The 12,015-nt window shown below is 47.1% G+C and overlaps 3 protein-coding genes across 3 annotated transcripts in view; all 3 read right to left on the reverse strand.

Moving 5' to 3' along the window:
• camsap2a (calmodulin regulated spectrin-associated protein family, member 2a) overlaps positions 1 to 12,015 on the reverse strand; it is a 93,542-nt gene that overhangs the window by 15,105 nt on the left and 66,422 nt on the right. Inside the window, exons 7-11 of the mRNA XM_080431874.1 lie at positions 8,372 to 8,468; positions 7,872 to 7,983; positions 7,537 to 7,568; positions 6,821 to 6,890; positions 3,643 to 5,686 (exon numbers count right to left, since the gene is read on the reverse strand). Of these exons, the coding sequence (XP_080288000.1) occupies positions 3,643 to 5,686; positions 6,821 to 6,890; positions 7,537 to 7,568; positions 7,872 to 7,983; positions 8,372 to 8,468 (2,355 nt within the window). The remainder of the gene's footprint in view (positions 1 to 3,642; positions 5,687 to 6,820; positions 6,891 to 7,536; positions 7,569 to 7,871; positions 7,984 to 8,371; positions 8,469 to 12,015) is intronic.
• LOC308087740 (ubiquitin-like FUBI-ribosomal protein eS30 fusion protein) lies at positions 500 to 907 on the reverse strand (the record flags this gene model as incomplete). The annotated part of the gene is made up of 1 exon (XM_080431876.1): positions 500 to 907. The coding sequence occupies one exon, from the start codon at positions 905 to 907 to the stop codon at positions 500 to 502; it is 408 nt and encodes a 135-aa protein (XP_080288002.1).
• Positions 2,117 to 2,521, reverse strand: LOC308087741 (ubiquitin-like FUBI-ribosomal protein eS30 fusion protein; the record flags this gene model as incomplete). Its single annotated transcript, XM_080431877.1, has 1 exon — positions 2,117 to 2,521. The coding sequence occupies one exon, from the start codon at positions 2,519 to 2,521 to the stop codon at positions 2,117 to 2,119; it is 405 nt and encodes a 134-aa protein (XP_080288003.1).

A 12,015-nucleotide genomic window follows, 5' to 3' on the forward strand; every position in this document is an offset into this window, starting at 1 on the left:
ACAGTGAGTCGAGTCACCAGTTTGACTCCCGGGGCTGCATGTAACTATCCCATCCTTATTACTCTCTCTTCTGTGTACCAGCGTAAAGGTACGCTGGGTTCACCCCGGGGCATGTTGTGCCGTGGCAGAAAGCCTGTAGCTTCATTTTTTGGGGTGGATAAAGGGAGAGGTCCAAAGCTGTAGTAATGGAGTTCACTGAGGAGGTTGTGGCATAAAGAGGTGTTCTGGGCTAGAGCGTTCTCTAGGTCGTCCGTGCAACTATGCTCCATGGTGAGGTTGGGGACTTTCTCGTCTATAACCCTCTCTCTTCTCTCCTCTCTCGCGTCTGTACCAACCCCCTCTTCCCTCTCCCGTCCGTCTCGTCTTTCGTGTTAGTTTCTTTTGTTTTTAGTTTGTTTTTTGTTATTCTTCTGCACAGGAGGATAACATTTAGTCCAGTAAAAACTGAAAGGATGTTGTGATGATAAAGCTTCTCCTCCTCTCAGCCATTAAAACCTACTTAGGAGTTGGCGTTGGGCCCCTTCTTCTTGCCAAAGGAGGGCACCACATTCACGAAGCGCTTGTTGTACTGCATGCGCTTCTTGGCGCGGCCAGTCTTCTTCTTCTTCTTCTGCTCATTCTTCTCCACTTTGGGAGTCTGTCCCCTCACCTTGCCGGCGCGGGCCAGAGAGCCGTGGACCTTACCTCCTCCGAGCACCCTAGCGGTCACCTCCAGGGTGCAGTGCTCAGAGATGCCACAGGATGCCAGGCGGCTGTCATCCTCCAGAGGGGAACCAGCCAGCATCAGCACCTGCTCCTCCACCAGGAGACCCTCCAGAGCCTGGACACGGGTCTTGATGTCTCCGACCGTCTCCTCTCCGGTCACCTCCAGGGTGTGAGTGTTCTGGGCGTGTAGGAAGAGCTGCATCTTGACGTTTTCTTTGCTAGTGGTCTGTTGTAAGAACTTTAAACGAGCTTCAACTTGATTTACTACGTATATCTGTGAGAAAGATAAGTTGCGGCCGTTGCTTATATATGATGCTCTCGGCATCATGACGACATCACGATGAGTCAGTCATGCCCAAAAATGGAATACTGGTTCAGACATGCCCAAATATGGAGCTCCATGATGTCACACTGTGTACTCTATGTACTCTGATTAGAAACATTGGTAACCATAGCAACCTAGTGTCGACAGAAGTATCGGAGGACCATAGGAACTTGATATCGATAAACGAGAACGCTGCAAGAGCCTAGCCTCCGGGCCTGTCACACATGTGGCATCTCTGAAGGTGACCTTCTCCGGCATGCACATTCCAAAGGCGTATACATCCACTCCAACTGTTCATTCTTTTACTCACACATCTCGGGAGCCATGAACAATGCCCGAGTGTGGTCAGTCTGAAGTTTCCTATATCTTAACAGATAGACACTGTGTGTGTGTGTGTGTGTGAGTGTGTGTGTGTGTGTGTGTGTGTGTGTGTGTGTGTGTGTGTGTGTGTGTGTGTGTGTGTGTGTGAATGCGTGTGTGTGTGTGTGTGGGGGGGGGGGGGGGCTGTGATGAAGACGTTGTTACACCTGTGATTCCTTCCTGTGCATGGGGGCAGCCAAATGTTTACAGGGCATACCACAGGCCTAACAGTGAGTCGAGTCACCAGTTTGACTCCCGGGGCTGCATGTAACTATCCCATCCTTATTACTCTCTCTTCTGTGTACCAGCGTAAAGGTACGCTGGGTTCACCCCGGGGCATGTTGTGCCGTGGCAGAAAGCCTGTAGCTTCATTTTTTTGGGTGGATAAAGGGAGAGGTCCAAAGCTGTAGTAATGGAGTTCACTGAGGAGGTTGTGGCATAAAGAGGTGTTCTGGGCTAGAGCGTTCTCTAGGTCGTCCGTGCAACTATGCTCCATGGTGAGGTTGGGGACTTTCTCGTCTATAACCCTCTCTCTTCTCTCCTCTCTCGCGTCTGTACCAACCCCCTCTTCCCTCTCCCGTCCGTCTCGTCTTTCGTGTTAGTTTTTTTTGTTTTTAGTTTGTTTTTTGTTATTCTTCTGCACAGGAGGATAACATTTAGTCCAGTAAAAACTGAAAGGATGTTGTGATGATAAAGCTTCTCCTCCTCTCAGCCATTAAAACCTACTTAGGAGTTGGCGTTGGGCCCCTTCTTCTTGCCAAAGGAGGGCACCACATTCACAAAGCGCTTGTTGTACTGCATGCGCTTCTTGGCGCGGCCAGTCTTCTTCTTCTGCTTCTGCTCATTCTTCTCCACTTTGGGAGTCTGTCCCCTCACCTTGCCGGCGCGGGCCAGAGAGCCGTGGACCTTACCTCCGAGCACCCTAGCGGTCACCTCCAGGGTGCAGTGCTCAGAGATGCCACAGGATGCCAGGCGGCTGTCATCCTCCAGAGGGGAACCGGCCAGCATCAGCACCTGCTCCTCCACCAGGAGACCCTCCAGAGCCTGGACACGGGTCTTGATGTCTCCGACCGTCTCCTCTCCGGTCACCTCCAGGGTGTGAGTGTTCTGGGCGTGTAGGAAGAGCTGCATCTTGACGTTTTCTTTGCTAGTGGTCTGTTGTAAGAACTTTAAACGAGCTTCAACTTGATTTACTACGTATATCTGTGAGAAAGATAAGTTGCGGCCGTTGCTTATATATGATGCTCTCGGCATCATGACGACATCACGATGAGTCAGTCATGCCCAAATATGGAATACTGGTTCAGACATGCCCAAATATGGAGCTCCATGATGTCACACTGTGTACTCTATGTACTCTGATTAGAAACATTGGTAACCATAGCAACCTAGTGTCGACAGAAGTATCGGAGGACCATAGCAACTTGATATCGATAAACGAGAACGCTGCAAGAGCCTAGCCTCCGGGCCTGTCATACAGAAGCCCCAGACCCCCAGGTCAGCACCATGGTCATGATCGTACTGCACACCCACAGTTACCCCCAGTGCTCTGGCTTAGGCATACAGTATATGGAGCTCTGGTTGTCCAGAACCACCGATCAGACCGATGTGCCCATATATGGTCATGCCATATACTGATGACATCAGGGATCTCCATATATGGGCATAAAAGGGACACGGCCAGTCAGATAGAGAGATCTCCTGTATGGGCATAACAGGGGCACAGACAGACGGGTATAACGAACGGGTATTGCATAACCGGGTGGGACATGAAGTACATTTAGGATTTTTAAAGATACAGGATAAACAAGTGAATTTGGAAGTGATGATACATAAAAATGAGCAGATTACATTGGAACTGGAACACTATACAATTGAAGCTTTTAAATGATCTTTGTGGTGTTCTCTCTCCTGGCCGGTAAAAACAGTAAAATAAATGTAATACTAAAGAGCAGGAGAGATGGGGAGACCCCTGTTAGTGAACAAACACTCTATAGCAATGATTGCATCGAGTTTTAGCTTTAGTTTAGAACAAAAAACTGTTTTACAAAATAACATGTCATTTACACCCCCTTTAAGCATTATGATTATATTGGAAACAAATTCCAACATGATTTATTGTATATATACAATGTCACTCAACCAAGAGTTTCACTGATTTCAATATAAATCAATACAACAATCTCAACACCAACATCGATGTCATTATTGAAGGAAACGCACTGTTTATATGTTCTACATACTGTACGTACCTTGAAGAAGAAGCCACAGCACATCTTCTGGTCGTCATCCAGGCCTTCAACACCACTTTGCTGTTGTTCTTCTACCTGCTCCTTCCCGACAAACAGGGGAACCTCAATCAGGTTGCTCTTGGTCCCCAGCTGGGGAGGACTTTCTGTGGGCGTGACAATGAAGGTCTCTGTCACGGGGTGGGACAGGACCTCCGAAACAGACGAGTCCAGGGTGGGCTTGAGGTCAGATTTCGCCTCATCTCCGTCGCCTGTCTCCATTTTGTCGATGTCAGACTGGCCTTGATGGTCCGTTTGTGAGTCTCTAACAGGCGAGGTTGGAGGTGAGTTGGCTGCGCTGATACTGGCCTCCCTATCTCCGTCTGGGGCTGTGGTCTCTGGGCTGGCAGCTGCACGTTTCTCCCCCATGTAGACGAAGGAGCTGTTTAGGGGCTGGCAGGGCGAGAACCTGCGTAGCCTGGGGATGCTATCCACAGACTGCGGCGCAGTGAGGACTCGGTTGTAGGGGGTCAGTTTGAGCTCGTTGGGACGAGGGGTGCGAGGGGTACGCGAGTGGAAGGATGCAGACTTACGCTTGATGTTGGTCGGCGAGCGGTGGGCGGAGCGAGGGGAGTCGGCAGGGGACGACGGTCCAGAGGACCGGGTGACGTTAGCGGCTCGGCCAAACGTGGAAGGGTTTGTGCTTGACGTGGGGATGACCCACGCCTGCTGCTGCTGCTTCTCCCTCATCGCCATGATGACCTCCTGCTGCTGGGCCAATCGCTGCATCTCTGTCTGCAGGAAAGCCAACGAGTGGTTGAGTTTCTCAATGGAGCGAGTGTACTCGGCTAGGTCCAGCTCGGTCTGCTGGCCAGCGATCGGCCCGCCCTCCTCCACTGCCCCGGGCGATTTCAGCCAACGGGAGCCGGCGCTGCCTTGCTCCGCCCCGTCGGGCGTGTCTGCCTTGCTTCTCCCTGGTCGTAAGGTGACGTTCGGACTCTCCGCCTTGCCCTCCTCTTCGGTCTTCCCTCCCTCCTCCTCCGTCCCGCTGGAGGCTCCGTCACCCTTCCTCTTGACCACTGTGAGGAAGGCCGAGCGGCCCATCCTCTGGCGGTGCCTCGTAAACGCCGCCTCCACTTTCTTCTTCTGCGCTTCGATGGCTTTCCGTTTCTCCTCCAGCCGCATCCTCAGATGCACCATCTCGGTAGCCATGACCTGGGCGGGGTCATTCGGTGGAAGCTGTGCGGGGGTGGGTGGTGTTCGGGCGGCGATGGGTGTGAAGGCCTGTTGGTGCAGGGGACTGTGCTCGGGCGTGGGGGCCCAGGAGACCGACAGCGGGAGACCCAGCTCAGAGCCTTCCGGGGTGGTCTTGAGGGAGCTGCCACCCCCGCTGCTGCCCCTCCCAGAGTCTGACGGCGGAGGAACAAGCTTCTTCATTTTCTGCTCGGCGAAGCTGGTCATCTTCATTGACCCTGCAGATGGGGATTTGCTGTTCGCACTGGGACAGGGGCTGGGCGAGTCCATGTCCAGCTCCATGTTTGTGGAGCAGTCTTTCAACGACGAGTCCTCATCCAGCATGTCTTCCGTCCGCAGGTGGATGCCCGTGTCCACCTCCGTGGTGTCGCCGGAGCTCGGGGGCCCTTTGGAGTCCGACTCCGACAGCGGGTCCGGGCCGGCTCCGACGCCGGCCTCCCGACTCTGGCTGTGCAGGAAGAAGCCATTGCTGGAGCTGGGGCTATGGATGATCTGGAGGGCCTCCTCCACGGAGGGGGTGGCGGCGAGGACGTTCCCGTGCCCATTGTGGTAGGCCCTGCCCGGCGGTGGCCTGGGAGCCTCCGTCGTTGCCAGACTGTCCGGGCAACCCTCCTCCTCAATGCCGATGCTCCGGCCGTTGACCGGCTGGAAAGACAGGTTGCGCTTCACGCCACGTGGCATGTGGTGCACCATGAAGCCCGAGCCATCGTCGGTGCTGGCAGACCTGACCATGCCACGGGCCGAGGCCAGAGGGACGGGGCCTGAGTCATCTTTGTCAAAGGGGATATCGAAGGAAACGCCATAAGGCCCGGATCTGGGGAAATAAACCAGGAAATCAAATCAGTTTCATTTTGGGCCGATTGTTTTCAAAAGCACAATGAGACTGCAGGCAGCAGTTCACTATCCTGCTCAACGCTTCTCCAGTAATCTATTAAATGTTGATCTTTATAATCACAACTGAAGAGGAATATTTAAGACAGATTTGTGGACATAGAGTACATACATACTTTGGAATGACCTGCCTTAGGACATCAGGATAGCAGATTCAATGTTCTCTTTTTAAATCACTTCTTAAAAGCACACTTTTACAGACTTGCTTTTACTACCTGATTACCGTACTATATGTTTTTGTGTTATCTTTTTATGGTCTTTTATTAAGTTTCTTGCACACATTTTCCACAATATTCTTTACTGTATGCTCTTTAAATATATGTTTATAGCCGAGCGGTTGGAAGCTTCTTGAGATACGCGAAGGACAGACACACGCACACACGCAGACAATAGCGGGAACAATGTATGTCGGGAACCATCCAAGTCCTTAGTATATGCGGGCAAATATGGCATATTGGTCGCATTGGTTTTGGACAACCGCATCTCCATATGCATGCCTATATATGGGCATATGGTCGGATTGGCGGTTTCGGACATCCGTCGATCTGACCGACTTTACACTATGCACCGCACTCCCTCTGCGATACGCCGCCGAGTTTGAAGTCCATCACTCAGGCGGTTCTCGATCGCTCAGGCGGTTCTCGAGATGCGTTACACTCACCAAAGTGTAACGCAATAGGTATTGCCCCACACGGCTATGCAATACCTATTGTAACCGCTGGACAAGTGGATCTCCCTATGCCTATATATGGGCATACGGTCGGATCAGTGGTTCTGGACAAATGGATCTCCATATGCCTATATATGGGCATACGGTCGGATCGGTGGTTCTGTACAACCGATGATCTGACCAACTTCACTCCCTCTGGTCCTCGGTAATACGCACGGCGAGTTTGAAGTCGATCAGTCGGGAGGTTCTCAAGATGTGCGAAGGACAGTTACATTCACTCACTCACACACAGAGATTATTCTTAAGGATTATTATTATACAATACAACGTGACTACCACAAAGACATTTCCTGTATAAATACTGTACTGAGATATATGGACACAAACCTTTTCTCTTTGGGCCAGGTTCCAAGGTTTCCATCCACAAAGGACATAGAGGTTGATCTCTTGATTTCACCTAGATTACACAAGATTTAGAATAGAATCAATACATTTCACCCAACCCTCCAGGGTGCATCCTGCTTGGCTGGGATCTCCATCTAAACATAGTCGGCTCTGTGCATAACTGTAGACCCACGTTTCCAGAAGGTGACACGGCCATTTCCTGTTCCAGTTCATTTTCCCATAGCTCCGTTTGATTGGCTTGGCAGCATTCAATCAAACGAGCCACAAATTAACACGGGTACAGTATACACCTTCTGGAAACCCGGAACTTGGCCGTGTTCGCAGAGGGAAGCCAGGAGGGTTAGGGTGCTTTTCTCTGTCCACTGCACTAGCGACTCCAACAGGTTGGTCGGGGTGCATTTTCAGCAGGGAGCGGTACTGGGAGGAATGGTAAGTTCCTCCTCATGTGTTATGTCCTCCCAGTGAAACTCCTCACTGTCAGGTGAAAAGAAGGGGCTGGTGACTCCATGTGTATCAGAGGAGAAGTGGTTGTTTACACCCTCCTCAGACCAAACTGTAGGAGTCGGCACTGACAGGGACTATACACATGGGGGCAACTGGCAACAACTAAATTGGGGAGAAAGAGAAAACAGAAAAAAAGTACTATACTGCAATTTAGGGGGAAAAAAGAAAGAAAGACAGAACAGTAAGGATCTCACCTGAGTTCCGAGGTGGGGGTCGAAGGGGCAAACTAGAGAAACAAAATGAAATACAAGAATCATTCATGTATTTATAGTATAGTAAAACAGTGATTCTCAACCTTTTGAATTTCAAGGAGCCCCAGTTTGACATTGAACTCCGATAGCGTTCAAATGGAACCTACGGGTCCATTAGGGTCCATTTGTAAACTATCAGAGTTACAGACCCGCAAGGGTTCATTTGGACCCCTGGTGGTCCCCGGACCCGAAGTTGATAATCGGTGTAAGTACAGTATAGTCTTTGAAGCATTTTGAAGGCTTGGATTTAGCAGAGAACATGAGCTTGCTTCACGCACCTGGGTCGCTCTGGACTCGGAGATCTTTCCATGAAGCTCCTCTTGGTCACCTTGGAGATGGGAACTACTGGCAAGCTCTTCAGCAACGATGATGGCTCTGAGATCAAACGATCTGAATACACCAGAATGATATTACACACATTACACACATATTACACACATGCCTTTTACAGTTCATAACATAATTTGTTGCTGTTGGGTGGAAGCCTCATATGTCCAAACGCATTTATTTTTTATAATTATATATTTATTAAAACATTTTTAAAATACAAAAAAACATAAAAAGGTGAAATATGGATATACAAGGTTTCTGCCTGACAACAATACTAACTTTGAGAAAAGCACAATAACCATTTGCTACAACTAGTCTATCCCTAGCAGTTCAAGTCCTACTATCACTTCTACTACCAAAACTAGTATTCACATTGCTTCTATTATTACTACTACTACTGCAGTATGACTATGAAGAATGTACGAAGAATGGAACATGTGAACCATACCTGAGCCTTGGATGTCAAGAATTCTTGGTTTTACAAACGATGGCTTCACCACCTCAAACCACCAGAACAGCTCAGCCATGAAGACCAGGTAGTTATTCTGGGGGAAGAATAAACAAGCCAAATCAAATAATCAAATCAATGCAATACACAGCAATACAAATCCGGTTGTTTTTAGTTAAATTGCACTGTTGTTATAGATCCTTGTCCAGAGCGGTTTAGGGTTTAGTGCCACGTTTAACCACGGTGTCCCTATATTGGGCATGTTATTATAGATAAAAACTGTTAACATTTTCAAAATCATTTTTGTAAGATTTCACAAAGCTTCAAGATTTTCAAAAATGGCAAAAACTGCCGATCTACAAGCTCACAAAGTGTCTTCGATTCATTGTACAATGAAGTGTACAGGGCTTACGTGGTTAAGGAGTCAAGGACACAGAGGTTGGAAGAGGCGAAATCTCATCAAGCTGTCTCTCTAATCACATGGTTAACCTTCTACCCCCCCCCCCCCAAGAAAGCCATTAACATTTCCCTGACACCCTTATAATGGAGTAAGCAGGTACACAAATGCAGTGCACCCATCCCTCCACTAGGTGTCTCTGTTAACTCTTAAAGTGGAACCAAAGGCTAAAGGCATCTACAAATGTGTGCCAGCATGTCTATAAATAATTGACCAATCTCACTGTTTCTCATTATTACGTTTCTTAGGAAAAATGGGCTCTTCATATTTTTGAACTGAGATGACCCAACAGCGTAGAACTACAAGGAATCTATTTTCACCTTTTCCTTAGGGACGAGTAGTTAATTCCCCAGCAAAATAGCTTCCAATTATACAATAGCATATATGTAATGTATCTAGGTGGCATGCAATATGGTGTACAATAATAGTAAAACTAATGCTAGGGTACAAAATGATAAACACTATGGCCTGGACTGCTGGAGTAGCGGTCCATGCACCTAAACTCCAAAGTAGCCTGACAGTGTGTCGCGGGTTTGAGTCCCGATCCCAAAGGCCTTTGCTGCATGTCACTCCCCATCTCTCTCCCCATTTCCTGTCAGACTACTATCCTATCAATAAAGGCATACAAAAAAAACCAAAAACAGTAGGCTACCTCTTTCATTAAAGCACTTAAGTTCAATAATGATATATTATGTCCATTTGTCTAGGTATCTAGGTCATGACCTTTAACATTTTCACATTGACCAAGTAAACCACATATTTCTATTTTTCAGGTTAGGGTTAGGTACAACACATTGCTTCAGTACGTACTGTGTTTTTTATGCCCCATGCTTTTCAAATTTACAATGCCAGCTTTTTTGTTTTTAAACCTTCATTTATCCAGGGTAGATTCGCTGAGCGCAAATGCTCTTTTTCAGCAACATCCTGCTTAACACACAGTTACAGACAATCACACTTGGGAGCTGCCCAGTACAACCACAGTTTTATATCGTTGGCCACAGAGCAGCTCCACCGGAGCAGACAGTGGTGAGTTACCGTGTATGTGCCTTGCTCAAGGGCACTTCAAAAGGTGAGGTTGAGGGAGGGAGAGGTGAGTGTTTAATCAATTCACGATCCGGGGGATCGAACAGAGAACATCTCTGCCAGTGCCACACCTCTAACCTTTATGCCACCGCTGCCCCCAAAGCTAGATTCATCTACAACTTTTCGCAAAGTTTCTGCAAGTGAGTGTCTTTAAATCTGCACTATGTAACCTTTCTCTTCTACCCCAGATTACAGTTTCCTGCACAAGTGCTGACATTTTTACCATTGAGCTAATAGAGCCTGCCTGCTTGCTCAGGGGATAAATTGAATCTTGACCATCAGGTCAAAAGTTGTGTCAGATCCTGTGTCTAGGTGAGACATGACCTTTGACATGATCTAAATGTCTCAATAGAAGAGCAGGGAGACAAACTACAACCACCCCAATTGTAAATGATATTGTATTAACATACTCAACCATACAGATTGGACAAAATTACATTTTATTCATTCAAATAAAGTTACACAGTGCCGCTTTAATATCACCTTTCTTGTTCTTTCATGTTTCTGTTTCATTAAGGACATTGTGTTTTGGTCCTATTAGAATGGCCATGTTAGCTGGATTAATCTACCGCTTTACATAATAATGGTGGCATTATTAATCACAACTGTTCCGACGACCGCAATCACTGAAGGTCACTTAACCCCCCTCTCAATTGGCTGCCTGATGACCCTGCCTCCATCTAGCCTGAAATGAAATATTGAAGGGATTTCCGGCAGTGGTGGACAGTAGTAACTTACAATATACACTTTCCTGAGTACTGTACTTGCACTTTTTTTTTATTTTTATCTCTTGTATGTACTTTGTAATTTCGTTGCTGTCGGGCAAAAAACTGTTTTTTTCGTAAATGAATTCCCTACTACTACAAAAGTAGCGAAAATAGCAGATCTACAAGCTGAAAATGTGTCGCATCGCGACACATGTGAATCCTGAAAAGTAACAGTTTATAACATGAGGTTTCCCCCCCAACAGCAACGATTTGTACTTTTGAATACCTAAGTTCTTGTCCTTTTAAAACGTAATAAAATAAATAAAAAAAAGTACTCGGTACTTTAACTGAAGTACAAATTTGACAGAGCAACTTTCACGTAGTAGTTGAGAGTAATATTTGACCAGGAGTATCTATACTCAATCCAAGTACTGGGGTAGAGTACTTTGTCCACCACTCATCACGGGTGTGATGATATACACACTCTGGTCTGAAACCAGGTCAGCATACAGCTCAGGTCAACAAAGATGAAGCTATTTCATGACACAATGACAGGATTCAGAGCCCGTCTATTGCTTTCATATCGTCTCTGTCGGCTGGAAACCTCATACGTCAAAAACTGTTACTTTTCAGGATTCAAATGCAAAAGTAGCTAAAGTAGCAGATCTACAAGCTCAAAGAGCTTCGAGCTTGCAGATCTTCTTTTTTTGGGGGCTTTTATGCCTTTTTTTGACAGGACAGTAGGCTGACAGGAAATGGGGAGAGAGAAGGGGAGTGACATGCAGCAAAGGCCGTCGGGATCGGGAGTCGAACCCGCAACGCACTGTCAGGCTACATTGAGCCTAGGTGCCTGGAAGGCCAGATCTGCTACTGTTGATGCTTTTGTGTGACGCTGTAGTATGATCAAGTTAATTTACGAAAAAACAAAAAAAGTTAAAACATGGAGATAGGAGGTCGACAGCGACGATATGTTTAATGTTGCTTAAATAAACAGGAGGAAATGACACACAATGACACACTGTAGAGATGACCGCTGACAAAGCCTGGAGGTAAAACGCACTGTTCACTCCGCTGACTGCTGCAAAGGTCTAAACGACTTCTATTGTGTGGACAGGATACGGCTATCCTTGTATGGATAATACTTTTACCCCCTGAGAAAAGCACTGCTTTGTGCAGGTTCACATCTGACCTTCATTCAGGAAAATATTAACAGTCACCATATTAAGGTTGTGTCTATAATGCAAAATAAGCAATAATAATTAATAATGCATTATAATTCGCTTAAAAGGCATTATAACACTTGTTATAAATGTTTAGAATCATGTATGACAACTTTTTATGATGTATTGTAAGTGCTGGTCATAATGCATTATAAGCTCAGTGGAAAGTGTCTTTAC

The sequence above is a fragment of the Gymnoscopelus braueri genome (assembly GCF_963280865.1).
Source record: "Gymnoscopelus braueri genome assembly, chromosome: 6".
Lineage (NCBI taxonomy): Eukaryota > Metazoa > Chordata > Actinopteri > Myctophiformes > Myctophidae > Gymnoscopelus > Gymnoscopelus braueri.